Here is a 27132-nt window from a genome sequence, read left to right on the forward strand (position 1 = left end):
CTAGGGCGAGCTCTCAGGGGAAGGAGGGCCCCAGCCCCCTGCCGGCTCACCTGGCCTGCTCCCCTGCTGGCGGAGGGACCAGAGGGGGCTCCCGTGAGGCTGAGACTGGAAGCAGGGCCGCAGGGCCTTTCCTGCAGCCCAGGGAGGTCTGGGGACTTCAGGCAGGTCCCGAGCAGAGCTGACCCAGAACCTGCCCTTCCCACTGCCTGTGTAGCACCTGGCTAGGACCCCCTGGGCTTTTCTTGTCACCCAGGAACAGGAGAGATTGGCCGCTCCCTCCTGACACCCCAGACAGTGAGAGAAGGCAGCTGCTGCCATGAGCCAAGCTTTGAGGACAGGCTTGCTGTGGGCTCAGCTGCTGGTGTGAGCAGTGGAGACAGACAGCCAGTCTCCCTACTCACCCCGCCACTGGGGGCCCCTCGGCTGTCCTTGCCTCCACTGCTCTGCTGCTCTGCGGCCGTGGCCTTGGTCAGGTTCCCAGCTTCTCCTTTCAGGACAGTGAGCCCAGTGAGTCTGTGGGCTCTGAGACTTTGAGAGAAGCAGCCTCTGTCTCCACGAGGGTCCGATCACCTTGTTTGAGAGGCAGTCTTGCGTGCCGGTTTCTCCGCAGCCTCGCCTCATCTGCAGCCCCTGCTGCTCACCCTCTTCTGCCAGACCTGCTGGCACACCTCCCAGGTCTGCCTCGGCTTTCCCACGCACTCGACCAGCTCGGGGTAGTTCGGCAGCGCCACGCCCTGCAGGGTTGTGGTCACTGCCTGGGCTCCCTGCAAGTCCAGGTGCGCTCCACCTGCATTGCTACCCGCACTCCAGTTTGAAAAGTTTAGAATCAGCTTCTCAAGTTCCCCATAAAACCCCACTGGAATTTTTCTTGATGTGACGCTGAATCTATAGGTCAGTGTAGGGATAATTGAAATCTTTATAATAGAGAACCTTCTCTTGGTCTCATGATATTTCTCGATTGATTTTAGGTCTTCTTCAATGTCCTTTAATGGTTACACTTTCTGGCGTGTCCTTTGTTACCTGTCTTCCTAGACAACTTTCTTATAAGTAACTTCTGTATTCCTCGTGTATAGAATCACAGTTGACTTTCATATTGATCTTTTTAATATATTTTATTGATTATACCATTACAGTTGTTCTATCCCCCCTTCATTCCCCTCCACCCGCACACTCCCTCCCCTACCATTCTCCCCCCCTTAGTTTATAACCATGTGTCTCAAGTTCTTTAGATTCTATATTTCCCCCACTATTCTCACCCTCCCCCCTATCTATTTTCTACCTACCATCTATGCTATTTTCTGTGCCTTCTCCCCCCTTCTCCTCCTCCCACCCCCCTGTTTCTAACCCTCCATNTATAATAAGGGCATGGTGATGATGAACTCCTTGAACTTGACCTTATCCGAGAAGCACTTTATCTGCCCTTCCATTCTAAATGAAAGCTTTGCGGGATAGAGCAATCTTGACTGTAGGTCTTTGGATTTCATGACTTGGAATACTTCTTTCCAGCCCCTTCTTGCCTGGAAGGTCTCTTTTGAGAAATCCGCTGACAGTCTGATGGGAACTCCTTTGTAGGTGACTCTCTCCTTTCCTCTTGCTACTTCTAAGATTGCTGGAAAAGGTCTGGAAAGCAGAGGACCATCTCCAGAGGGCGTGCCCAGGCGGGATTTAGCAGTAAGAGGCCAAGGGCACAGCTGACCACGTGAAGGCACAGGTCTCCCCTCTCACTGGGAGGGACTGATCGTGTGCTCCCTGACACTTAGAGTCTGCCCAGGACCAGCCATCAGGATAACCGATAGCTGTCTCTTTACCTCTCAGTTCAAATCCACGTCGAATAAGAACGTGTCCGTGGTGGGGTGCATGGTGATGATGGCGGACGACCCGGAGCACCCCGATCTCTTCTTGCTCACTGACTCTGAGAAAGGTGAGTCATCAGAACAACTGGGGGTTGAGGGGCTGTGCCTGCGTAACTTTCAGCGAGCCGAAGCCTAGTTTCAACGGGGTTACGACTCCATTGGGGGAAGCTGGGTGTAGTTCTGTCTCTTGGGAAAGAAATGGTTCCGTCACATAATGTATAGTAATGATACCAGTATTTTTAGTTACCAACTTTTACTTATTACTTATTTAAGTAAGCTTATTTTCTTCACTGCAGGGGCATAAGCTTGAAATTAAAAGTCTCATTAATCCCTAGAGAGCTGATAGCCCAGGAGGGAGGGAGGGAGGGAGGGAGGGAGGGAGGGGTTGCCATATACACAGTGCCCTTCATCTGTCCTCTGAATTAAATTGTTGTTCTTAGAGTGTGAGTGTGGCAGAGGTTTTCCTGCAAATTGTTTCTATTCCATTACTTTTTACCAAAGTAATTGCTTATTTGGCTCAAAGTACTTTACAGAGAAGTATAATTTTAATTATAATACTTTGTTTACAACATAGAGAGACATTAGTGAATAAAATTATTGGCTGTTGACCTTGCGTGTCCTTGAAGTGGACGTAAAGAGTTGGAGGTGGCTGTGTCGCACCACATAAGCCTCCCACCCCGCTCGTGGGTATCAAGACCTCAGGCCCTCGTCAGAACAGAGCCCCCGATGGAGGGTTAGAGGGGCGCACACGCGCCATGGGACACTGGCCAGCCCTGAGTCAAAACCCTGCCGTTTGCGACAGCATGGGCGAACCTCCAAAATGCTGTGCTAGGTGAAGTGAGTCCATCAGATAAAGCCAGGAACCACGTGATTTCACTCCTGTGGGTCTAAAACAAACTTGTGGGCGCAGGCAGCCACGCGGTGGCTGCCGGAGGGAAAGGGGTGGCGGAGGTGGGGGTTAGAGAGGGCCCGATACAGGGTGACGGAAGGCGGCTTGGCTCTGAGCGGTGGGCACACAGCGCAATGTACAGATCACGTGTCGTAGAAATGCGCACCTGAAACCTATGTGATCCTACTGACCAAGATCACCCCGGTAAATTTAATAAAAATAAAACAACCTGGTCTTGACAAAGAGAAAAGCGCAGACGCTCGCGTGCCCGCTGCTCTTCCCTGCCAACAACTGCCTGTGAGGGCCTCCAGGAAGCCAGCGAGGAGCCCCTCCCCGCCCAGAATCTGCACTCCCGCGGCGCACAGCGGGCACCCGCCTCCTGTGGACTGTGCGATTCTGTCTCCACCTCTGCGTGTCCAGAACGGGTCTCGAATCAACAGATAGTCCGTTTGGGGGGTGCTCTGGTGTTTTAAGTAAAAACACCCTGAATGCCCTACACATACAAATCCAGAGAAGCCTAACAGCTTTATTGAGATACACTTTACTCTGAACAACACTTAGGAGACAAAATCAGTCCTCTCCCGATTCACGAACTGCAAAGCAATGGCTTTCTGCATAAGGGGCGTCACGGGCAGGTAGCGGAGAGAGCTCTTTGCATTAGAAACTCAGTGTCAGAGAACGAGAACTCTGAAACTAAGAACTCGAGGCTTGTTTTATTTTGCTCCATGGTAGCTGGCAGAATTGTTATATGTGCGAATCCTTACGTTTTTATTATTTCCCCCTTGTTTTGGGTAATTCCAGGAAACTCATACAAGTTCCAGGCCGGCACCAGGATGAATGCGATGCTGTGGTTTAAGCACCTGAGTGCGGCCTGCCAAAGCGACAGACAACAGGTGAGCGCCCGTCGTGGTCCTGGGCGCGCGTTCGCGAGGAGCTCCAGGGAGGACGGCATAGGCTGGCTTTCCCAATGGGGTGGGAGGGCGGTTTTGTTTCCATGCTCGTTGACAGCATTTAGCAGGACTTGAAGTCTACATATGAGGGAGATGGGCAGTAAATGAATGAACAAAGAAGAACATTTCAATGGTGAAAACTAGACACGAAAACAAAAATAGAATCACGTGATACCAAGTGGTGGGAGTGGCGGCGACGTCAAATAAACAGGAGGGAGCAGCAGGGGTCTGCGTAGGGGGTGACGTTGACGTGGAGGACAAGAAGGGGTGGCCACATGGAAATTGGGGGGCGCGGAGTTCCGGCAGAGGGAGCGCAAAGACCTGGGGGTTGCAATGAGCTTAGGGTGTTTGACGTGAGAAGACGTCCCCCGCGGTGGTAGAGTGAGAGGCAAGGGAACGAAGTTCAGGGTGGGTAAAGGAAGTCGGGGGGTGGTGCTTCCAGTTGGCAAAATTTATTCTGATTCATCTTCATTTGTCCTGTTGACGACCTGATGTGCGTTTCTGTGACTGCGCTGAGGCCAAAACCATGTGGATTTGTTTTTCTTTTACTGAAAAAAGGCTTTCGGCTGCCAAGGAGAATACCTCCACAGTGTCATTATCCCGAAGCCCTGCTGCAGATTTAAACTTGAACCACGATTGGTTGAACAGACACAAAATAAACGCAACTACGGGACATTTCCATAGATGTTTTTAGGCCAGTTTTTAGTGGAATATATTTAAGAATCATTGGCTTAAGATACTGAAATACAGTGCTATGAATAGCTCATTCGGAATAACATAATTTACTGTGTACGTTTGTAAAGCCTATAAAAGTCTCTTCCGCCCTGCAAAATCAGGACCCTTATGTGATACAGGAAGACTCCAAGGCTCAAAGGTGCGGAGTGACCGGAATGAGGTCAGACAGGTGCAAAGTGGACCTGAGACACAGACTCCCGCTACGTGTTGCTGGAGTGGACCGTGCTTGTTACCAGTTTTCGTGCCAAGTGCACATGAAAGACTAACAGCATCATTTGGTGCCCCCGTGAGCAGCCTCCATTAAGGACGTGAAAGACCGTGGAGCAGAAGTCACTTTCTTGCCCTTGTCTAGTTAGTGCCTGGGGCGGAATGAAAGACCCAGGCCTCCTTTTGCCCGGACTAATTTTTTTAGGACTCCACATCACGCTGTACATTTTCTTTAAACGCAGCTTAAAGTATTTGGCGTCATGGTTTTCATCTCAGATTTCGAGGTTGATCTAGACAGTGTGTGCCTGCCAGCAGAGCAGTTCAGCTTCTTTCACTGTGTCAGTGGGCCTCCTTGCTGACTGAGTCGGCCAGAGGTGTGGGAACGGCGTGATGGCGTGTTTCTGTGCTTGCAAGAATCAGTACCAGGTTTATAGAGACCGTGAGGCTTGAGTGCTGAGTAGGAGACTCCAATTGACATACAACATCTTCAGCCACATTCAGGCAACCTTCGCGGAAACAAAAACTTTTGCTCTCACGTGGGTTTCTTATAACCAGGCCTGAGAGTTTAACTGAAGCGTTTGCGCATTTGCGTTCATCGTATTTGATTTATAATTGTTATGATTATATCAACAAATAATTTTTTATTCGGAAACACATGTAGGGGGTCTTTTTTTTTTTTTACTGTCTTAGGTTTTCAGAAAAAGATTGCTGAAGAGTGAGAGCTGTTTTTTTTTTTAATCCTCACCCGAGGATATGTTTAATTTTAGAGAGAGGGGAGGGAAGAGAAAGAGAACCATCGATGTGAGAGAGAAAATCAATTGGTTGCCCCCATGCCCACCCCAACTGGGGATCCAGACTGCAACCTGGGTGTGCGCCCTGACCGGGGATCGAACCCACAACCTTTTGGTGCACAGGATGAAGCTCCAGCCAACTGAGCCACCTGGCCAGGGCTGTTAAGCTGTCGTAAAAGCCAAAAATGACCACTGATGTATGAGTATCTCTAACCCAGCTATAGAAATTGGGTAGGAAAAAGTAAGAGCATTTTTTTAACATGGTGAAGTCCTCTTTTAGTGCTTGACTAGAGAACTCATCAAATAATTTGAAAGAATAAAGTATGTTTCAAAGAATCGTTGAATTTCAACCTTGTACTGAGTTAGAGCACGTTCAAGGCCATGTGGGAACAGGACGTTGTTGTACGACCTGCTGGTTTTTCTGAGTCGTGAAGTATCTGATGTGGTCATCTGACAACGAGCTTTATTCTTTCACACTTACTTTCATGATTTCACAACTCTTAGTAATGTTTTTGGTACAGTTATCTGTTCTGGATTTGAAATTTTGCATGTGGGAATTCAAATGCTTACAAGTGAGAAAATGAAGGATGACAAGCTTGTTTGTCTGAAATCTCACCCTGCTAAGAGCCGTGCTTACTCATTCACTCGCTCCGTGAGCCTCTGCTGGGCTCTTGTGTCAGACAGGAAAATACCGCCCTCGCCCTTTCTCCGTCCGGACTGCAGCTCACTGGAAAGGGAGTGTTTACTCAACATCCATACACGGTTACAGGACTTCTATTACATTCCCTTTTTTGGAAAGATATTTTGTGATTGTGGGAGGTGGGTGGAGCTGGAAGAGAGTATAAGGAAGATAAATGGTAATGGAAAAAAGGCGAAAAATAAGCTTAAATTTTTAATTAAAAAAAATAAGATATTTTAAAGGGGTCCAATATATGGCAACAGGCTTGATTTGGGTGGCAAACAATGCGCTCCACAAATGACGTAGAATTGTGCCCCGGAAACCTGGTAGGTGTGGGAGCCATTGTCACCTCCAATGAATTTAAATTTTTAAACACTTTAGGTGAGAAAGATTTTAATATTGGGGCTCACTTAAAATGACAAAGAAAGATAAGAAGTAGTACTTTGAAAAACGACTTTTAAGTGCTATCAGTTTGTGGGGATGGACCTACAGGGTATGACGCTGAGTGAAATGAGTTAGGCAAAGAAAGACAAACACCATATGATCTCACTTGGATGGGGAATCTAAAAAATAAGCCAAACAGAAACAGACTTATAGATTCAGAAAACAGAATGAGAGTTGCCAAAGAGGAGGTGCTGGGTGAAAAGGTCAGAGGGTAAGCAGCACCGGCGGGTGGTTACCAAAGAGTCACAGAGAGTGTAGTCAGTGGAAGTACAGCAGCTGTGTGTGGTGCCAGGCGGGTACCGGGCTTACCGGAGGTGGGGTGGGGGGGGAGGAAGAGGTGGAGAGAAACATTGACGGGAGACAAACATCATCGTTTGACTCTCGCACGCCCCCAACCAGGCACCTGGTCCAACACCCAGGCTTATGCCCTGTCTGGGGGTCCAACCGGCGACCTTTCTGTCTGTGAGATGACGCCCAGCCCACTGAGTCACCCCAGTCAGGGCACTTCATAAATTATAATATAAATGTCTAAGGATGGGATTGTACAGCTGAAACTAATACAGTCTTCAATGTCAGCTGTAATTGAAAAGTTTTTGATTTTTTAATAAAAATAAAGAAATGTTACCATTCTGTAATGCTTACCATGTGTTTTATAGGTTCCTACGAACTTGATGACTTTTGAGTAAGGGCCCCAGAAAGAAGAGATTTGAACTGTCGCCCCCCCCCCCTCCCCCGCCAGTGAGAGCGGGGGGCCTGTGGGGCAAGCCCCAGCGGAGAACCAGTCCTGGGCCAGCACGAGCCCGGAGCTGCCGGTGCAGCCCCTGGGGTCCGCCACCCAAACCGCACTAACTTCAGGGAATGAAGCGAGACGTTCCCAGAGAACTGACTGGACTCGCAAAACAAACTGCCATGGACCACGCCTCTGATCTCGGGACCGACCTGTGGAAACCACTGCCTTAAAAGAGAGGAAAACCACCATGCGACACCAAATAGTGCGTGTGAATCTTCTGGCGGTGCTGTGCTTGGCATAGATCATAAATCGCATTTCTTTTCAGATCTGTTAGATCTAAGTGGATCTAATTTGCATTTCTTTTAACTTGGTACTAATTTGGGGGGAGAGGGAATCGCCTTTTCTAGATACTTTAAAAAGAAAAACATCCCCCCCCCCCGCCATGGGCTACATCAGGAGCTGGTTTTGAACCAAGGTGCAGGGACTCTGCTGGCAGCCACCCGCCTCGGCCTCCCTTGCGCCCCCACAGCAAGACCCCAGGGACCAGAAATGTGGTCGCGTGAGCTGCTGGGACTTTGTCTGGGACTTGGGGCGGGTTTTTGTTTGGTTTTGGATGAGGGAAGATATTTTGAAACACTAAACTTCTGACATTGAGTACTGTATGGGGAACATGACTTCCTACAGGAGGTACAAAGGCTGAGTGTTCGCATGCCAGGCATTTTTTTCCAGTGGGTTCCAGAAAACAGGGCCGTTGCTAACGGGCTGTACATTCAGCCTTCTATGTGAATTCATTGTTGGACCACAGGTCTGCCCAGTGGAGAACGGAGTCCCTGAGGTTTTACAGTAATGACATTTTTCAGTTTAGTTGTATCAGCACGTCTACCAGTCACAGGTGCTTTTTATCATCAAGGTGATAAATTGCTCTTTTCTTTTACGTCATTCTTTGTGCACAATGCCAGTGTTTTTATTGTTTTTGTTCAACATGAGACTCAAGATCACATTTGTTTAAAGGAGGTTCCACGTGTCTATGTATGTATTTTTATTAGTAGACATACAAAATAATTTTGAGAGAGAAAAGGTTGAGATTCTGGGGATTTAAAATATCAAACACTCCTTCTTATACAGTTTCCCTTTATTGCAAAACGATTCCCTGACAACCTCACACACACACACACACACACACACCCCTGCCGTCGCTACCACGGAACCATCTTCTGGTCAATAGTTGAGCAAGAAGTTTTGTGAGGCTCTTCTATGCAATAATGCATCTGATATCCAAAGTACATGTTGAATCACAGAAAACAAAGATCCGAGGTAAGAAGCCTCAGAGCTTTAACCAAAAAATGACATTCGAACAAAAGCCATGTGTTGGATGTTATAAATGCATGAAGTGTCGTAAGTTTTAGCTCTGGTCCAGAGTGGGACGTGCTTTCTCCCTGACATTGTCTAGTTGGCCTCTCGTACTTTGGGCTTCACACAAAGTTTCTCATGTTTGTACTCTTAGAAAATACAAATGTGAGTTCCCCTCTTGTGTCATGAGTATTTCACTCTTGAATCCCTGAAATTCAAGTAGAAACTGTTGCCCACAGAATAATTAGCTACCAATCTATCCAAGGAAAGGAGAAGAGCTCTCTCCCGAGCGCTGAGTGTTTTGAAAATTTAGATTTCTCTTTGGAAAAGATGTTAAGAGTTCAAGTATTTTTCTCATGCAGCACAGTTAGAAATGCCATTATTTCTGGCTTTGTGGGGAATGACGTGGGCTGGAGGGAACGCAGTGTTGCCTGTGCTGAGGGACTTTTCAGTGACTGACCCCCAAGCGTAGCCCAAGCGGGGGGCATGGGGAGACGCCCTCGGCGGAGCCAGCAGTATTACCGTGTAGACCTTGCACGTCTTATTTTGCGTTTGCATTTTTTTTAATTTTCCTAATGTGTTTATTTCTCTTCAGAAACAAGTATTTTTAACAGTGTATATGCTTTTTAAAAAATATTGTGGATGAGAGCCCTGTGGACTTTTCATTATTATTTTGTTTGTTTGGTGTGAATAAGCTAAAGTAGATGCCTTGTGGGTCGGCTGTAGCTTTGGGGACGAGCACCGGAAGTCAGAGTGTGACATCGCGCAGTTTTGCCAAAGTGGGAGCCAGACCCCAGGGCGTGTTTGATGCGTTTGGCTCTGAACACGAGCGGGTGCCTGCCCAGACCGAGGACAGTGCTCACAGTGGGTGACAAGGCCACCCTGCAGCTTCAACACCCTGCGGGGAGACCTCTTCTGTCTTCAGATTTGTCCTCTCGAGAGACTGGCCATTGCTTGTTAAGATTATTTTAGCATCCGAAGCAAATGGAAACCAGTAACAGAAGTGCATTAAAACGGTGTAGGTGAATTTTTATTCTCTAACTCTCACCAGATGATATCTAATACTAATCCGAGCGAAGAAAATGTGTCACCAAAAGATGTTAAATATTTAGGTAGTTTAGTAGCAGGATGATGAATTTATTTCCCTCTCATTAGGCCAACCCTTGATCATTAATCAGTTAGTGACTCAGAAGCTTGAAATTCTCATCAATATTAAGTTCATTTGTCTCTCCTGGCCAAAAAGAGCTCAGAGAAGTGATAAATTCAGCTAGTCCGTGAGTGGCACAGTGCCTGGCGTGTCTGTGGCCAGGCGTGTCTGTGGCCAGGCGTCGCAGAGAGAGCACCAGCTCGAATGCCGTGGGGACACTCACTCAGCAGTTTGAACTCAGAGGCTTCTTTTTCGTGTGAAAATGACCACCCGGTGACCCCCTGGAGCACCGTTTTCGGTCTCCTGCCCCCTCTGTGTTCAGGCCGCGCTTATCATTGTGGAGGGGTTTTTTTGTGTGTTGGTTTGTGTTTTACTGTGACCTCCAAAATGCGAGAATTGAAGGAGAACGGATGAGACACGCCTTCCAGTTTCATTTTCTTCACTGTGGAAATACTGTTTGTATCACAGAAAGGGCTCCAGACCATTGGAGTGTGAGTGTGTTTTGTGCCCAGGCACGTGCGTCAGTGACCGGTGTTTTTCTGGGGGGGCGGGGCGCAGACTGCCATCCCGCCGCCTGACATGAGGGTTCGTGGCTGCGAAGTTTTGCGAGTGGCTTTCCCTCCCCTTCTGGAAGACTTGTGAGGGAGACGGAGGAGCGCTGTCGTTGAAGGAAGCGGTGTTTACAGCATCTGGTGCGCACACTCTGTCCGGCCTTGGCCCTGGGGCCCGGAGAACAGCCCGGTCTAGTGACCGCTCAGGGTTACTAGACTTCAGCTGGCCAAACAACTTGGGCAGAAGTCTTTTTCTTTCTTTTCTCTTTTTTCAGTTAAATCTGTAAGCCATCGGCCTTGACTACCAAAAACAAAATGGTAGGGCCTGGTACTAATTGGAAGTCAGCAATAATAGTCGATTCAGTCCACTGACTTTTTTCAAGAACACGGCCTCTGCTGACTCTTTCCCCGTTTGCTGGAGGCACATTCCTTTACAGGCGGGTTTTAAAACGCCGTGTTATCTTCCGCCAACAAGGGGTGCATACCAGTGTTGCTTAACAGAAGACAATCTTTAATAAAAGAAGTCCTTTGCTTCAAAGGCCTTCGAAACCATCGGATCCCTGTTTGAGGGTGCAGACGAGCTTGCCCAGGGTGTGGCGGCAGAAGAGCAGCGCTGCTGGTGCAGTGCGGGCGGTGCAGAGAGTGTGCTCGGTGCACAGAGCCTGCACGTACACAGAGCATGCGCAGTGAGGTCTGCCGGCTTCCTCCGCGGCGGCGCTTAGGGTCTGCTTTCACCTTCCCGCACTGCCCTTTCGTGTTTTTTCCTTCGAAGATTTTACAGCCAGAGCGATACTGTTTTTTCCTATGCTTTGACGTACAAGCACTATTGCTTACATTGATGAACATTATTTTCCATGTGACGTCAGCCTTTTCAAACTGATTTCAGTACTTTTTGCTTTTGTTTCCTGAAAAATGGCTTGTGTCCAAAGTGACTTTTTTTCCTAGTTAGAGGATTCTAGCGAAAGAGATCTGTTTGTGCAAACTCGTAAGCTCACCGAGGCATTTTCAGGACACGGGTACCTCACGTTGTGTGGTGGGGGGCTGTGGCCGGTGCCTTACCCACTTGAAGCCAATTCTAGGGCACCAGGTACAACACTTGTCATCTGCCTCCTCTGTTCAGGGGTGTACTCCTCCTCGTCCTCCTCTGTTCAGGGGTGTGTGCCGTCTGCCCCTGTCCACCAGCTCGCTCTGTCACAGAGCCCGTCTGAGAAAGTCTGTGCAGGTACCCGCAAGTAATTATTGCAGTCCTCCTTGGCTTTGAGTCTTTGTAGGTCCACTCCCTCCCTGCTCTTCTCCTTCCAGGTGGGAGATTAAACATAAGTCCCCCCAAATAAATCCCCCACAAATCGCCCTTTAGGTGAGCAGTCTCAGGAACAACTGAGCAGAGTGTCCATCACACTGAGTGTGTTCTGTGTTGGTGTTGTGGGTTTTGTTTTATTTCGAGCGCACAGTTACAAGGCCTTTCATAACATCTCTAAAAATAGAGTATGATAAGGCCAGAAAGGTTTGTTTGGGTTTCATGAAAGCTGTTGAAGTCTTGTTTGTTATGAGAGTCCCTTTGGCCAGCAATGAGACTTGGTTTGATTCATTCTTATATCTAAATAAGACTCGGAACAAACAGTCACCTACCCTGCCGGTCAGTGATTGCTTACATGGAGACATTGTGGGGGGAAGTGGAAATACCCCAGTATATAAATTAAAGGGAAGCTAAGAGGCCAGACTCCCTTTCCCTGTAACAGCAAAGCTCGGAAACATTCTGCTTCTCTGTGATTATTGCAAGGTCTGCAGTTCAAGTGAGTCGAGATGCTGTTTTCCGAAACACCGAAGGGCTCGTCTGCTCCGGAGCAGGCAGGCACACACTGTCTTTTAAGCTGCATGAAGGGCTGGCTGGTCCGTGAGGCTTAGTTACTGGCAGGATTTGAGTTTTCAGTCTAGTCATTTGGACTATGGAGTAAGTAGTGATACGGTTAAAGGGGTATTTGTTTGTTTGTTTTTTTAATAGAAAATTTCATAAATATTAGCCATGCTTTAAATACCAGCTAAGAAATACCAAGTTTCCCCTGAAAGTATCACCTATTAGGACTAGCCACGTAGCCCAGGAATTACGGACGTACCGAGTCCAAGAGACCAGCTGATAAGAGGTCGCCAGACTGTCCGGAGCGTCCACACTTGGATGACTGACACCTTCATGGTCTCAGAGCCTCCTGAGGTGTGGGCGTGTGGGGAGGGTGGGGAACTCCTTCCCAGTGTGGCCTGAGGGACAGGAGCACCCGGGGTGGTGAGTGTCCAGTGATGAGGCTACAGGAAGACACAAGCCATTTTCACCCTGTCCCCCGGTTGGCCCGAGGTGCTCCTGACGAAGCACCCGATTGCACTATGACCTCCTCGAGTGACGTGCAGCTGGGTTTCTCTCCCACTTTTTGTTTCTGTTTAATATGCAAATGTGAGTGTGAGATCTTCCGTGTGTTTGCAGACGCTAATTTAAGTACAGTTTTCTGAAATATTTCTATTGAAATAAATTACTTAAAAATACAGGTTGCACCAGGGTGGTGATTTATTACTATAGATACATTTTTGTCATTAGCTCTTATGTAAACTCCCTTCCTGAGGTGGTTGACAAGGACACAGCAGGTAAGAAGCAGCTTCTGTCTGGTTCAGCTGCACCTGCTGCTGTCTCCCAGGACAAGGATGTGCCCTCCTGACAAACGGGGTCTCGGGGGGATCATCAGAGAGCGCCCACATTCCATCTGTCAAACTGGTGAAAAGTAGACAGCCAGACACGCCCAGCTGTGGAGAGGCTGGGAACCATTGGCGCCTTGTGTGTGCAGGTGAGGGCATACCTGGTGAGGCCACGCCAGAGCGCATCGGGCCGAGTTGGGGAAATCGTACCCCACACCAGAACCTTCCAGTGCTGCTCTTGGAGGCAGGTGTGGGGGTGGGGGCTGTGCAGTGAGGGATGAGGGCGGGGTTTTCCATAGAACGAGAGGGGTCTTTGCAGAGATTGGCCCCTCCATCTGAACTGAAAAGTATCTTAAATCTCTAAACCAAATAAGCCCGTTATATTAACTATAGGCAAACTGGCAAGTCGAGGAAAACATGAAGAAGAGCTGCCCATGAAAGAACGCCTGTTGTTGTTCCTGGGTATTAAGACCGGTACTTTACCCGCCCGGGGCGCTTGTGTGAAGCCATGGCCTCTGAGACCATCCCAGAACTGCAAACCAGAGCTGAGGGTGGTGCCCACCAGCATTTGGAGTCGGATTTGGACCAACTTGTCCGAAGCCTGAGCTCATCCAGAAGTAACAGTTGCTGAATTTGTGTCGTTATTGCCTCATGGTCAAAGCCCAGTTTCTCATCCAGTTCAGGTGTGGAAACTGTCAGCACACATGCGACGCCGTGGTGGAAGGAAGACAAGCAAGCTGCCGTTTTCGTCACCAGAGACTGTCCCGTGATTTTAACATAAAACAGGACCCTTTTCCTTCAGGTGTGGAGAGAAAACCTGGCGAGCCAGAGTTACGTCTCAAAAACTAACAATCGATTGATGGACGTCTACCAACCTCGGAGAGTTGGGTGGTAGCCATGGTTACGACCTGCCACCTGCATCTTCAGCAACTCTTAACCACATAAATACGGGGTTAGAATTTCCGTTTTGAAAGAGAGAAGCAATTAAACTTTTGAGTGTGGCCATGTTTCTCTCCCTCGTCAGGGCTCCACGATACCCCTGACGAGGGGCTGCGTGTCATGCCGAGTCCGGGTAACAGGCTGCTCTCGGGTAACATCAACTCATACGTGATTCCTTAGTTTCACTCCATTAAAATGGATTCCCCTCCCTAAAGGAAGACTCATTTCTGGTTTCGTGGTTTTCCCTCTTTAGGAGGAAGCTCCGGGTCCCTTTTCCCACTGGCTGAAACAGTCCAAGGCTGCCCTTGGTCCTTTGAGCTGGCTGGTGGCAGGAGGACCCTCCGCATTAGAGGGACTTTCGCAGGGGCTCGTCCTCCCGTCTGGTGGGGATGCGATTGTGTTTCTGTTCCAGCTGCTTTTGCCTCCTCCCTCTGGACCCACAGGGAAGGGGCCAGGACTGTGAAGGGAACAGATGAAACGCTGACTGGTTCCTAAGAGCTGTGTGTTTTGAAGCCACAAAGAGGACTTCTCATTTTTTGTCTGTGTCTCACTCTTGGATTTCTGCTTAATCATTTACAGTGTAATTGCCTCCACATTTATTTAGATCAGTGGTTCTCAGTCTTGGCTGCAGTGTGGAATCATCAGGGAACTTGTGAAACCCCCAAAGCGCAGGCTGCACACCAGACGGGTTATATAAGGGTTTGGGCAGTGGGGAGGGTGGGATCCAGGCATTAGTAATTCTTTTTAAAGTTCCCCAGATGAGATGAAAGTGCAGCCAGGATTGAAAACCAGTCTTTAGATTGTTGGTCCCTAAACACTGCAGGGCCTGAGGGTAGTCTCTTTCAAACGTTAGAGAGTCTGAGGACCCTCAGAGAGCTCGCCGGGCTGGAGGTTGCCAGGCCCCACCCCGGAGTACCTGAGCAGGTAGGTCTGCAGTGGGGACTGCTCCCAGGAGGTGGTGCTCTGGACCACACATGAAGGACCCCTGGGAGCTGGAAACTGGACTAGAAGGAAGCATTGGAGAATGTGCGCCGGGCGATAGGAGGGCCGGGAAAGGAGACTCACCCCAACTCCTAGGAAGGGTAGGATCTTGCGGAGGTGAAGCTCGGCGCTGGGCAGCAACAAGGTCCCCAGCTTCCGAGACAGCGGTGAGGCAGGCCCCAGGAAGCGTTCATCATTGTCTGGGAGGGGTCAGCTCTCCCGCGGCCACAAGATGGGAGCAGGACCTTTCAACTGCTTGTAATGTATCTACATTGGGAGGCGATGAGAAAACAATGTTTCCTGTTTGAATGACCGAGGCAGGGCTGCTCACTACAGTTCACCATGGACCCCCCCCCCAACTCCCTGTAGTCTTGTGACTGATTTTCTACCCTCATGTTCCTTACCGACCTCGGTGTTACAATGTAATATGACCTAAAGAGCAGCCGGCCCGGACTGTCTCCCGGAGCAGAAGGGAAAGATGGAAGGAGTCTCGGGCCCTAGTGACTGGATGAACCCGACCCTGAAAGAGCCTTCCTCCCGGACTTGCTGTGTATAATCGTCATCATCATCATCGTCGCCTTTTCTTTTTAAGAGAAGTAACTGGAAGAGAAAGGAACCAGAGAGAAGGGAGGAGAGAAGAAATAGAAACCAGGACAATGAAGAAAGAAGGGGAAGGCAGGCCACCTGGAAGACATATGCGCAGTGGTGAGGCATAACATGGCTGCAAAAGAGTACTAGAGAAATCTCAAGGTTCCTGCCTGTGCCCCAGATTCGTTCATTTTAGAAGTGCAACTGGGTGGTAGTAACAGGCTCAGGAGAAACACCAATCCCTCGTGTGTGTTTTATCAAAGAGGAATTGCAACCGCCACAAGCCGTAAAGGCGTAATCCCCCCAAACCAGAGCCTGGGGTACGCTGGCAAGACCGTGGAGCCCTGGCCAGGCTGTGCCCTTGGCCTTGGCCAGAGTGCCCAGGGCCACCTCTGCCCCTGTCCCTCATCAACAGCAATTCTGATTGAAAGGGAACATTCTGTACTTGGGTAAATGGAGCATGGCCCCTGCTGTTTCTTGAGCCAGTGGGGACTAATGGCCACCCGTCCTCACTGGGCCAGCGCGGTGTCCACACAGGCCCCTGCCCCCCGGGGCCCTGTTCTCCCTTTGGTAACAGAACCAGCTCCTTCAGAGAAGCCGAGTTCCCATCAGCTGTGACCGCGGGATTGTTTCCCTCCCGGCTTTGGTTTTGGAGTGTCTTCAAACAGTTGGGCTCGAGGCCTGCCTCACACCCCCCGGGGTGAGATGTGCTGCTATGGTGTCCCCGAAAACAGCCGCCAAACAGAGCCGTGCTCGAATCAAGCCCTCTCTTGTACTCGCTCTTCCTCCATCTGCCCGGAGCTGCGGAACTGCTGTAAAAACGTAACCTGTGCGCCTCTGCGGGGGGCACGCAAGGCAGCCCTGTGAACCTTTGCCAGTGACTTCCTTGCAACACCTTCATTATCTACTTGTTCATTAGCAAGCCAGTCCAGGAAGAAGTCTTGTCTTTCTTCTTTCGTTCTTGGGAAGTATGTGCTTGGGAATAGCCAGTAAGAACCGGCACGTGCTGAACTCCTGCTCTATGCCAGGTCCCGGGGTGGTGGGCAGTCACTGACCGAGGCGCTCACCGTCTCGTGGGTCACAGTCACGTGACCACAGAGAAGAAGTGATCACAAAGCTGGGGACGGCCCAGTGCCTGGTGAGCGGTCACCCGTCTGCAGCAGGCAGTGCATCACCCAGCGATGGAGGTCTGACACAGGGGTCTCTGGGAAGAAAGGACACATTTCCGTGTTGGGGTGCAAGTGCCTCCCCATCACCCTGTCCCGGCACCGGGGGGTGAAACCCACCCCACGCAGAGGTGACTGCACAGCCGCTGTCCTGCCCACCCTCTAATCCTGTCCTGCACCTCCCCACTGTGTCCCTGCAGGTACCATCGTGAGTTCCCAGTGTGTTTTTCCAAAACAGCTTGGTTTGAGTCACCATGTTACCACCGATGCCTTGGTTATTTATAATCAATCTTACTCATTTTGTACCAAACATCTGACTTCCATAAGAACCCTAGGAGGAAGGGGTAACTCTTCCCAGATTCCGACAGGAAGAGCCAGACAGGTTAGGGAGTTTGCCCAGTCCCTCAGCAGGGGCTGGAGCCCAACTCTGTTCTCCACCCCCGTGGACCCTGGCTCGGGGACGTAACCTGCAGTTTCGGTGCCCAGTGTTGGCGGCACAAAAGCTCGGCAAATAACAACGTGATTTCTTATGTGACACAAAGAACAACCCCGCAGCTTCCTGTTTTAATTATTCTTGCTAATAACAGTTTCTAGCTGAAGAAATATACATGCTATCCACATGCAAATGAACCTCCCCCCACCGCCCCCCGCCAATGGCTGCACCAGGCCAGAGCCTCCCTGTGGGCCATGCATGGTGCTGGGTCTGGTACCCGGAGCCAACAGCCTCACAACAAATACAAAACCCGAAGCAGTTAACACGGACAGTCCCGGCGGCTTCAGTGCCCCTTGGACCTGCCAAACCAGGAAGGTTCTGCATGTTCAGGAGCAACACCGCACTGAGGCCTGGAGGGGCCGGGTGAGGCTGGGGGAAGAGGCGAGATTTGCATGTGGACGGGTTGAGGGCCCGAGAAGTGAAAGCCAGAACTGGAAATGCACAGCTGAGGCTGCAAAGGGCTCCCGTGGAGAAGCGGCTGCATGTGGAGGTGAAAACGCAGGTTGGAGCCAAGTTGCTTGGGACTCTCAACTGTCCTCTTTAGAGAAATGCCTCATCAGCTCCTCAGCCTGTTTTTTAATCAGGTTGTTTGGGGGGTTTTTTGGTGTTAAGTTGTATGAGTTCCTTAGATATTTTAGATACTAACCTCTGATTGGAAGTATCATCGGGTGAGTGTCTTGCCCCGTACAATGGATTGCCTTTTCATCTTGTTGATTGTTTCTTTCTCTGTGCAAAAACTTCTTTTGTTTGTAGTCCCGTTTGTCTATTTTTTTTCTTTTGTTTTCCTTGCCTGAAGAGACAGATCCAAAAAGACAGTGCTAAAAAATGACAGACAGCTAGCTCTGAGTTTGCATGGTGGCAGGCAACGGAGAGCTGTGGTCTCATCCTCTCCTAAAAGGGCGCTAATCCCATCACAGGGCCCCACCCTCACGACCTTCTAAAGCTCATCTCCCACAAGCCCCGCTTCCAACTGCCATCACCCTGGGAGTTCCGGTTTGACGTGTGAGATTGGGGAGGACACGGACACTCAGTCCCTAGCAGACAGCCACCAGGTTCTTTTGTATCAGATATTTTCCGTTACATGGGGAACCATGGGGGTGTTTCCATTCATATGTACCGTGTGGTGTGAAGCCCAGATGGAGGGTGGGACAGAGGTTGTTTTCTAAGCAGCTTATAAAATGGGTTTCAAGTGCGAACAGAGTGAGGGAAATGAATGTACCTACGTGTCTGAACAGGATTTTGCTGAGGATCGCGTAGGTCTTCTAAGGCCACACTCAGAGACAAGACCAGAACTTTCCACTCCTCATCTGTTCTCCTGGACGCCAAAGCTCGGCCTTCCTCCAAAAAGGAAAAATTAAACACACAAATTCTCAAGTGATTTGATAGTAATTCAGCCCAGCAAATTACACTTTCCATTAAAAGCCACCAGCTGTCATGTGCTTAGCTTGAAATGGAAAGAACTTGCTCTCAAAGAACATTTTTCAGTTGATGTTGCTGATGAGTTTTATTTTCTCCTAATGAAAAATGGATTTGTGCTAATGCGGCGTTGGTGACAGGAAACCCCTGGATGGAGGCCTGACTTGGTGATCTGCCCCTGCCCCAAGGAAAGCTAATGTCTCCACCAGTTGACTCTGAGGGCGCCGAGGTCAGGAGAGGGTTTCAAGGGAGCAGAGAGGAGGGCTGGCCGTAAAATGGTATCTTCTCGCAGCACGGGTCTCCCTTTAAGAAAAACATTTCAATTAAAACATGCTTTTAAGTATTGAGGCGATTTTGGAGACAGGAGGGGATACTTTAAGGTGATGGACGGTGGGGGGGGCACCTGAGGGGTCTTAGCTGTGACAGCTGGAATCCGGTGTCCACAACTCTCAGGAACGAAAAACAGAAAGCATCTCTAGACCAAAGCTTCCTGGTGCTTGATGTGAGTCCTGTGCCCCAGTGACGGTGGCACCTGGTGGAAGGGCCAGGACATTTGGGAGTCCTACCGTGGGTCCTGTGACAGGCATTGGGGCCCAGCGGGCAGAGAAGGCAGGAGGGTGATGACTAGGACCCCCAGCTTGGCCTACCTGGGCCATCCCAGGAGGGGAGGGCAGAACAGGCATGTTGCTGGTCATTTCAACAGGGGCCTGGCACGCTGATGGTGATCCTCAGGGACTAAGGCCATGGAGCTCGTGAAACTAGGAAACAGAGAAAAGCGAGACCCTAACAACTCAAACACTGAGTGAGGGCTGGAGACGCCCTGGAGCTGGGCGCTCAGGAGGGGAGAGGAGTGGCCCTCCCCCGAAGGAGCACACGGTGGGGGGTGGGGATTTGTGTCGCACAGGCCACCTCTGGGAGAGACCCCTGTGAGAACTGCCGCCTTCAGAGCTGGGGCCCAACTTCCCCCAAGCCTCATGTCTCCGTGTGCACGGTGAGGGCTCGGGCTCAGAACTGTGCAGAAATTTCTGAATAATGTTCTTGACAGACGCCAAAGCACAGAACCCTGGGGCTGCCCCCAGGGAAGACGCCCTGGCAGCCGCTGTCCCTCCCTGGGTCGGCTCCAGGGACACTGGATCCCGGCCGCACTTGCAGCCAAGGCCGGGCTTCCTCAGATCCCCCCACTTGTCCCTTCAGGCGGGAGCCTGCCAAGTGTTCGTCATGTTTCCGAACTACCCTGCTGCTTGACTTGTGTGCGTACAGGGCAGGGGCGCAGACTCTAGACGGGGGAGGCGTGCTGCGGGCAGGGGGCTTGAGGGTCCTGGCTGGTCCTGTCACGCCAGGGGCCACCAAGAGGGTCCCCAGTTTTAAGATCAACTCTGTTTCTCTCAATAAGGGCTGAGGAACAAACAGACCTAACATGTCAGGGGAACAGAGATGTTCTCCCTCCCTCCCTCCTTCCCTCCCTCCTCTCTCTCCTCTTTCTCTCTCTCTATCCCTCCCCCACCCCCACCCCAACCACCCCCTTGGGAGATACAGCCATAAATGGAGGGAAACTTCGTCTGCCCTTTCACTGGGCTTCACCTGAAAGGGCTTTCAAAAAACTTTCCAGCCTTCTCCTTCGGGACATTGGATGCGGTCGCTTTGGCCAAAGAGAAAACGAGTAACAGATGAGGCCCGTGTGGATGAGGAGGCCAAAACCAAGCCGTTAATCACCCCAGAATATACACTGCTCCCTCCCAGCCTCGCCTGGCTCCCCTCTGAGGACCTTTGATTGGAGACTCGCCCCACAGGGAGCGGGGGGTGGGGGGGCCTGCTGCTCGTGCTTGGGAATGCATTCATTCCAGGGTCCAAGGATCCGGCTTGCACGAAGGTAGACAAGGTCGATGGCGGTGTTTCCTTGCATGTCCTGAGCCTGTTGTGGTGACCTTTGGTGAGACACCCTAAAAGCACAAGATGCTGTCATCCAAGATGCATAAAAACGCCTCTTTTTGTTCCGCTGCGTGTGAGAACATGAGGTCACTGGAATATATTTAGAGTGCGATCTGGCAGCCTGTCCGTGTTTACCGTTCCCGGACTCGAAGCCCCGATGTGATCGCAGGCACTCTCTCTTCCCTTCTCGAGAGGAGAAGGCCTATTCCAAGGGCACACAGTCCCCTTTCCCTGCTGGTGCCCGAGGGTAACCTGGCCCTGTGACGACCAGTGTCCCCAGGACTGACGACCAGTGTCCCCAGGACTGACGACCAGCTCCAGAGCCCGAGTCCCGAGGGGTCGATGTATTAATCGGAGCATCCAAACACTGAGGTGTCACCCCCATCTGTCCCTCACTCAGGGCGAAGCACGGGTGGGGTGAGAGCTAAGAAGACGGTCTTTTTCTTAGCCCTTTGAATCATGATCGGCTCTGTATTAGGTAGACGTCTAAAATGCCTTCTGGTCCCTCGTATTTGCTATGACATAGATTTGGGGTTCTTTCTGGAGTCTCAGGAACAGAGTGGAACCAGCAGGGGCTGCATTGGTTCTATTCTGAGCTCTCCTCTCTGGCCCTGCTTGTCCTCAGGGTACTGGTTCTCCACATGGGCTGCGCATTAGCGTCATCGGGGAAGCTTTGAAAACGCGGGTGCCTGGTCCCCAACCCCCCAGCAGTTCCGATTATGCTGGCCCGGGGTCCTGCTAAGCATCGGGTGTTTTAGAAACAGTATTGTCTATTGTTTTAAAAAACTACACATCACAGAAAAAAGGTTTGGGAGAATGTTGCCAGTATGTTAATAGATTATCTCTGGGTAGCAGAATATCTCTGGGTAGCAGAATTATCCACTTATATACTTTTCTGTGTGTCCTGAAAAAAAATTTTTTTTGCAACAAAGCAAATTGCAGTGAAAACAAATTACTTGTATAAAGAGGGGAGAGCTATTTCTTACTTTAGAAGGAAGACACGCCAGATACCCCAAACAGAACTCATCTCCTCGACCCAGATTGCTTACTGCGTCCCCAGTTCTGAAAACAACACCTCACCCCTCCTACCTTCCCTAATGCCGTGCATACAGGGTTTCCTAATACTTCTTCACTCTCCACTCTCATCCACATGGGCCCCTTCCTCTGCTACCTGATGGGGGCACCCCATTAGCTTCCTTCTGTTTTGAGGGAGCTGGCTCCTCCCCAGGCTCTCTGTCCTGGAGGCTGCTGTGTGTCGGGGGCCTCCCCGCATGGGGTCAGTCCCCTGTGCCCCAAACCTGCTCCTGTCACTCACCCACTTAACACACCCGACGACCTCTTCTGGGGCACGCTCCAGACCCTTGCCTGGCTTACAAGCCTGTCTGTGACCAGACACACTGGCTCTCAAAGCCCCTCCCCCTGCTCCCTTCCTACCCACCAGGTCCCCAGCAGTCAGAGGTCCCCAGAGGGACTCCCTGGCTCAGACCCATTGATGGGAAGGCCCCTCTCTCCCCACCCCCCTGGCTGTTTTCCCGTGGCAAATTCCTGCCACTCAAGACTCTGCTGCTGGGGGTTCTTCAGCAGCTCAACCCCCACCCTCTTTCATGTTGGTTCTTCTTTGTGAGTCTCCCTGCTGTCTCTGACCTCCTCAAGGATAAAGAATGCTTGTCTGCTCCCCTCACATAGCCTAACATCTCCCAGCCGTCCGATCTGTGAACTAAGGAATGAATGGGTAACTGTTGATTCCTTACATCACACAGTTCTTTGCAATTTTCCCCAGAACCTTTGTATGCATTTGGGGTTGGGTTTGTGCCCAAAATTGTCTTCAAAATGTGCCACCCGCATTCTGATTTCTACTCCAGGCAAGGGTAGAAGACAGGAGGGGGGCTGGGCCATGGAAGATGCAGGAGCCCAGACCCTCAGCCCTTGCTTGTCCTTCCCTGCACCTCTCCCAGGCCACTGGGCAGCCGCCCCCCAGGAGGAGGACATTGTCAGCCAGGGAAAGCCCTGTCCCCCCATTTTCCACTCATGCTTTCGGGAAGGGAGAGGAGGGACCCGGGAGATAGAAGTGGAAACCGCAGCTCTGTGAAGGTGAAGGTGAGCGTACTTTCTACAGAGAAAATGGGTCCCGCAGGTGACGGTGTCAACTCTCTGGAGGGAGACACAAGCTCTCCAGTCCCTTGCGCTGTATGGAGGCCCGGGAAGGCCAGGCTGCTGGGGAAGCCTCTCTAGAAGGTAGTCCGTCGGGAGAGGGCCGAGCCCCCGCCTTCTGACTCCCTGGCCAGCAGCCACGTCCTAGGACTGCACGCGGCAGTGACCGTGACCAGAGCCGTGGCTCGCTGCTCTGCCCGTCAAGCCAGACAGGGAGACGTGTCTCTGAGGCAGAAGGACTTTAAGGGAGTCTCGCCTTGGACAAGTCCGGAGTCGTCCTCACCTGATCCTGCGTTCAGGGTGACTCAGAGAGGGATCCCCGGCCCTCTCCATCAAGCAAGGCCAGAGGCCTGTCTTCACCCCCACCCCCATCCCCAGGAGAGTGCTGAGGGGGGGTCTATATGGCCAGGAGTAGGAGGGTGGGGCTTGGGGGGAGCACTGCGCCCCTCACCGGCACTCAGATGTTCTATAACATAAAATCTATTTCTCAAAACTCATGAATTTCGCCAACTCTATTTTCACAAAAATTTAACATTGCAAACTTTTTGAGAAACCCCTACAGATACTTAATTCACAAATTTAATACAACAGATCCTCTTAAAAAGTCTAAACATTAAATATGCAAAATACCATGAGTCCAAAGCTGCTTCATCGCCTTACATCAAAACCTGGTATAAAAGTGCTAATACTGTGGATTTCGCTCGGGTTCTTATCCTAAATTCCACGCCTTCCTGGGGTGCCAATTTTAACACCTTACTAGGATTTCAGTGAGTTCACCGAGTACTATTTTTACCTTACTAGGGATTTTAACAATCTTACCAGAGCAAACAACGAAGAAAAAGAACCACCCCAAAGTGCTGGGTTTGCCAAGTCTAGGGGGCTGAACGACCGATTCCGGACGAGGGTGTGAGCCTGGGCTGCGAAGTCCAAGGGGAAGAAACCAGGGGTGGGGGGGGTCCTTTCCACAGTTACACATTACTTGTTCCTTCCAGCCTCCAGGAAGGTTTTCGGTTTTGCGGCATTGAATGCTCCCTGGCCTGAGATAAATGCACATCTCGATTGGCCAGTGTTGAGTCATCTGTTCCCTGGTTATCATAATGTATTGATGGATGTGATCTGTTAGCATGATCTCGAATGTGCATCTCCTTGTGAACCCATAACTAATGGGGGCCCTGTGGCAGCTTCACCCCTGCAGGGGACAGGCACGGGTTCCTGTCCTTCTCTGGGACCACTGGACGTGTCGGGGACCCTGTTGTGCTCTGCTGTCTCGGGTGACCCCAGGGCGGAGACCACCTATTCTGGGCGAGTGTCTGCTTTTCCCCAGTTGGCTGACTCAGCGTTCCCGAGCTTACTCTTTCCTGCTGCCACAGATGGCAACTTTCACTCTCTACCCCCAAGGGGCAGACACAGAACTGAGAGGAAACCAAGACCCGTTTATGGGACACTCCCTGCGCTCTCAGGTGAGCGCAGATGAACACATCCTGTTGCCTTCGCCCTCCTTGTGATCTACCAAGCCCTTCTCTGTACTCGCCGAAGTTGTTTTGAGTTTGGTCATGAAGCTGCGTCTCTCTCTGGCTCGACCTATTCTAATGAATGCCCAATTTAATGTTGGGGTTGGGCCTGGGAGCCCCTTGGTTTGGCTCCTTGTCCTCACTGGCATTCTCAAAAACGTTCCTGCTTTCTGGCAACAACAGGATGCTCCAGGCACATCTGATTTTTTTTTCCTCCCTCAAGATAGGGAATCAGCCGTCCTCCCCCGAATCCTCATGCCTGTTAGTGGAGAGCGCTATTGGAGACCACCAGCAGGGTGAGCGTGGTGAGAAGGGACAGTGGGGACAGGGGAAGGGGTGCTGCCTTGGTGGGAACAGAGACGGAAAATACCTGTTTTTCAGTTCATGTGTTCCTACTCCTCTTTCCCCCACAATGCGCCTCGGACTCCGGTCTGCTTTTGCCTCTGTACGAGCCTTCGGTGTCCGCTCAGGCCTTGCAGGCTGACCCGAGCAATGGGCCACAAATTCAGGCCTCACCCATCCTCCCCACCCCTTCCTGCAAGAAGAACGGGGCGGGACAGATCTCCTTCTCCACCGCTGGAAACCAGGCCCTCACCTCACCCTTGGCAGGACACAGCCCCCCCACCCCACCCCCCCCAGCAATTTGGTTTTCTCCACCGTGCACTCCAGGAGGATGGGGGGCAGGGCGTGTGGCACACTTTGCATTCTGGGTGGGTTCCACTGGTAGCTAGGTCAAGGATGCTTTTGAGAACGGGCTGGACACAGGAAGATGGTTGAAGAGTCCATTGCGACGGGTCAGAACATGAGCCTTGAACCAAGCCTTGAACCATTACGTGGTGTCTAGAGGGAAGAGGGTCCCCCGTGTCTGGTTCTTGTCTCGGCAGGAACAGTGGTGTCAGCCTCTGAAAGAGAGAACACGGTGGAGACGCAGACCAGCGAGAGGCCTGGGGAGAGTCTGGCTCTGACCTGTTGAGGGTGAGGTGTTTCCGTGTAGATGGAAGCGTCCAGCAGTGAGTTGGACCCAGGGGTCCGAATTTCTAACGTGAACCACAGGCAGACAGTGCCTCCCCAGCTACAGGCAGGCGGTGCGGAGCTCCTGCTGCCGAGGGCCGCTCTCCAGGGAGCAGCCACAGCCTGTGGGCGGTTTGCTTGTGCTGCCTGGGACGATTTGGCAGCTCTTCTGTTTTTGTAATTCTCCTTTTGTCTGAGTCCTCGCCTGGAGTCCCCGAGGTTTTTCCTCAAACCGGAGTTCCAAACAAATTTAGCAAATAGCCCAAACAGTTGGAACCCCAGAGAAGGGGCCGACCACCTCTCCCCCTTGCGAATCCTGGGAGACCAGGTAAGGGTGGTGGAGACCCAGAGCCAGGCAGCAGAGGTTTTAGGAACAAGCCCTGGCCGTTCCAGGAGATCGCATCCGCTTCCCCAGTTTTCCTGGTAGATTCTGGAGTTTCTGGGGCAACCACGGAGGTGAGAAATGGGAGGGATGCTGCTGAGAAAGGACCTTCTCCCACTTCCCAGACAGCCGTCTGGTGGGGCCTGTTGTGGGGTGCGTCTGGCCTGAGTGTCGCCTGCCCCAGGACTCGGCGTGGCCAGGGCTGCGGCTCTGTTCCTCCCTAGCTTCGAGGGGACATGGCAGCTTCGTTCCTGGGACAGTCGGCAGGACTGGGCTCATCTCCGAGTGTCTGTTGTCTGAACCGAGACAGGCGCTAGACGGCCTGGTTTCCTTCAGGGCCTGGACACGGCAGCTTGGATCTCCGCTAATTGACTGATCCAGTGTTGGGTTACTTCTCTTCCCCTTTGCTGATTACAAGAAATTGCCAAATGTAATCAACCCCCGCATCACTGCCCTTCACTCTGAGCCAGAGAAAGTCAGATGTGGAGAAGGGGCCCTATTTCCAGCCTCCTCTCCCGCCTTTTCCCAACAGGAACCGGCCTGGCGAGGTCCGTCTCCTCCCCGCCTGCCCTCCAGCCTGAGCCACACCCTCCCCACCCAGGTTGCCCTTCCATTTCTTAATTCCACTCGGAGGCTGATGGAGACAGCCCCCACCCGCACCCCATGCACCAGGAACGCAGCAACTACAAGTGGGGGCCGGGCAGGAAACCCTCTTGGGCATGGAGAGGAAAACCCCAAGCAGAGTCAACCCTTTGCCTTCTTCTGTTCTCCCAGGAGCTTTCTCCTGTTACCTCATTCTTGCCACATCCGCCGCCCCAGCCACCCTTCTCACCTGGCCTGGGGTGCGGCTGAGAGTTGGCCCCCGAGTTCCTGCTGTCTGCCTTGTTGAGAAATGGCCGTTTCTGCTGTGTGAAGACGTCCTACTCCAGAGTTTGGGAGCGATGCAAATCGGAAACACCTGGGTTAGAACCTCTCGGTTAGCGCCCAGAGAGGGTGCGCCTCCGTGGGAGCCCCAGGCCCCCCTCTGTCACACAGCACCTCATGGGCGAGGACACGAGGTCATTTACACAGAGCTCTCAATGTCCAGCCCATGGGCCTCAGGAATAGACCCAAGCCAGCATTACCGTGTCGGGTACGTCCCACCCCCACGCCAGCCCTCTCGGAGACGGGCACGCTGTTCTGCAGCCATCAGCTCTAAACGTGTCGGCTTCCTCATGGGCAGGCTTCACACATGCAGCAGGGGAGAGGGCCAAGGTGTCACGGCCAAAGAGACGGGAGGAATGGCTGGCAGTGCCCGTGACCAAGCTGCTTCTAGAATGGTGCGTGGAAGGCCTGCTGCCTGCTCGGCTGGCGCAGACGCAACCAAGGCCAATGGTGTCCTTCCTCCGCACTCTCTCCCTCCAGCACCCCTCCAACCCTGGGAGCCCCTTCCAGTCCCACTGCCACGCATGGTACCCCGGCCTCCCTGGCCTTCCAGAGTGAACGTATGGAAACGTTGTTTATAAAGGAACCCCAACCTGCAACTCTTGGGGAACAATTTATGGCACAAAAAAATGTGAT

The 27132-nt window shown here is 51.5% G+C and overlaps 1 protein-coding gene across 2 annotated transcripts in view; it reads left to right on the top strand.

Annotated features, from left to right (window-relative positions):
- Positions 1 to 10784, top strand: part of RALGPS2 (Ral GEF with PH domain and SH3 binding motif 2) — a 124891-nt gene extending 114107 nt beyond the window's left edge. For both annotated transcript variants that reach the window (XM_037035232.1, XM_037035233.1), the window contains 3 exons: positions 1816 to 1921; positions 3544 to 3635; positions 7205 to 10784. In XM_037035232.1, the coding sequence (XP_036891127.1) occupies positions 1816 to 1921; positions 3544 to 3635; positions 7205 to 7234 (228 nt within the window). In that variant the 3' untranslated portion in view covers positions 7235 to 10784. The remainder of the gene's footprint in view (positions 1 to 1815; positions 1922 to 3543; positions 3636 to 7204) is intronic.
- The last annotated feature ends 16348 nt before the right edge of the window (positions 10785 to 27132 follow it).

This window comes from Sturnira hondurensis, unplaced genomic scaffold (genome assembly GCF_014824575.4).
Source record: "Sturnira hondurensis isolate 20B ecotype Veracruz unplaced genomic scaffold, ASM1482457v3 Scaffold0022215, whole genome shotgun sequence".
NCBI lineage: Eukaryota > Metazoa > Chordata > Mammalia > Chiroptera > Phyllostomidae > Sturnira > Sturnira hondurensis.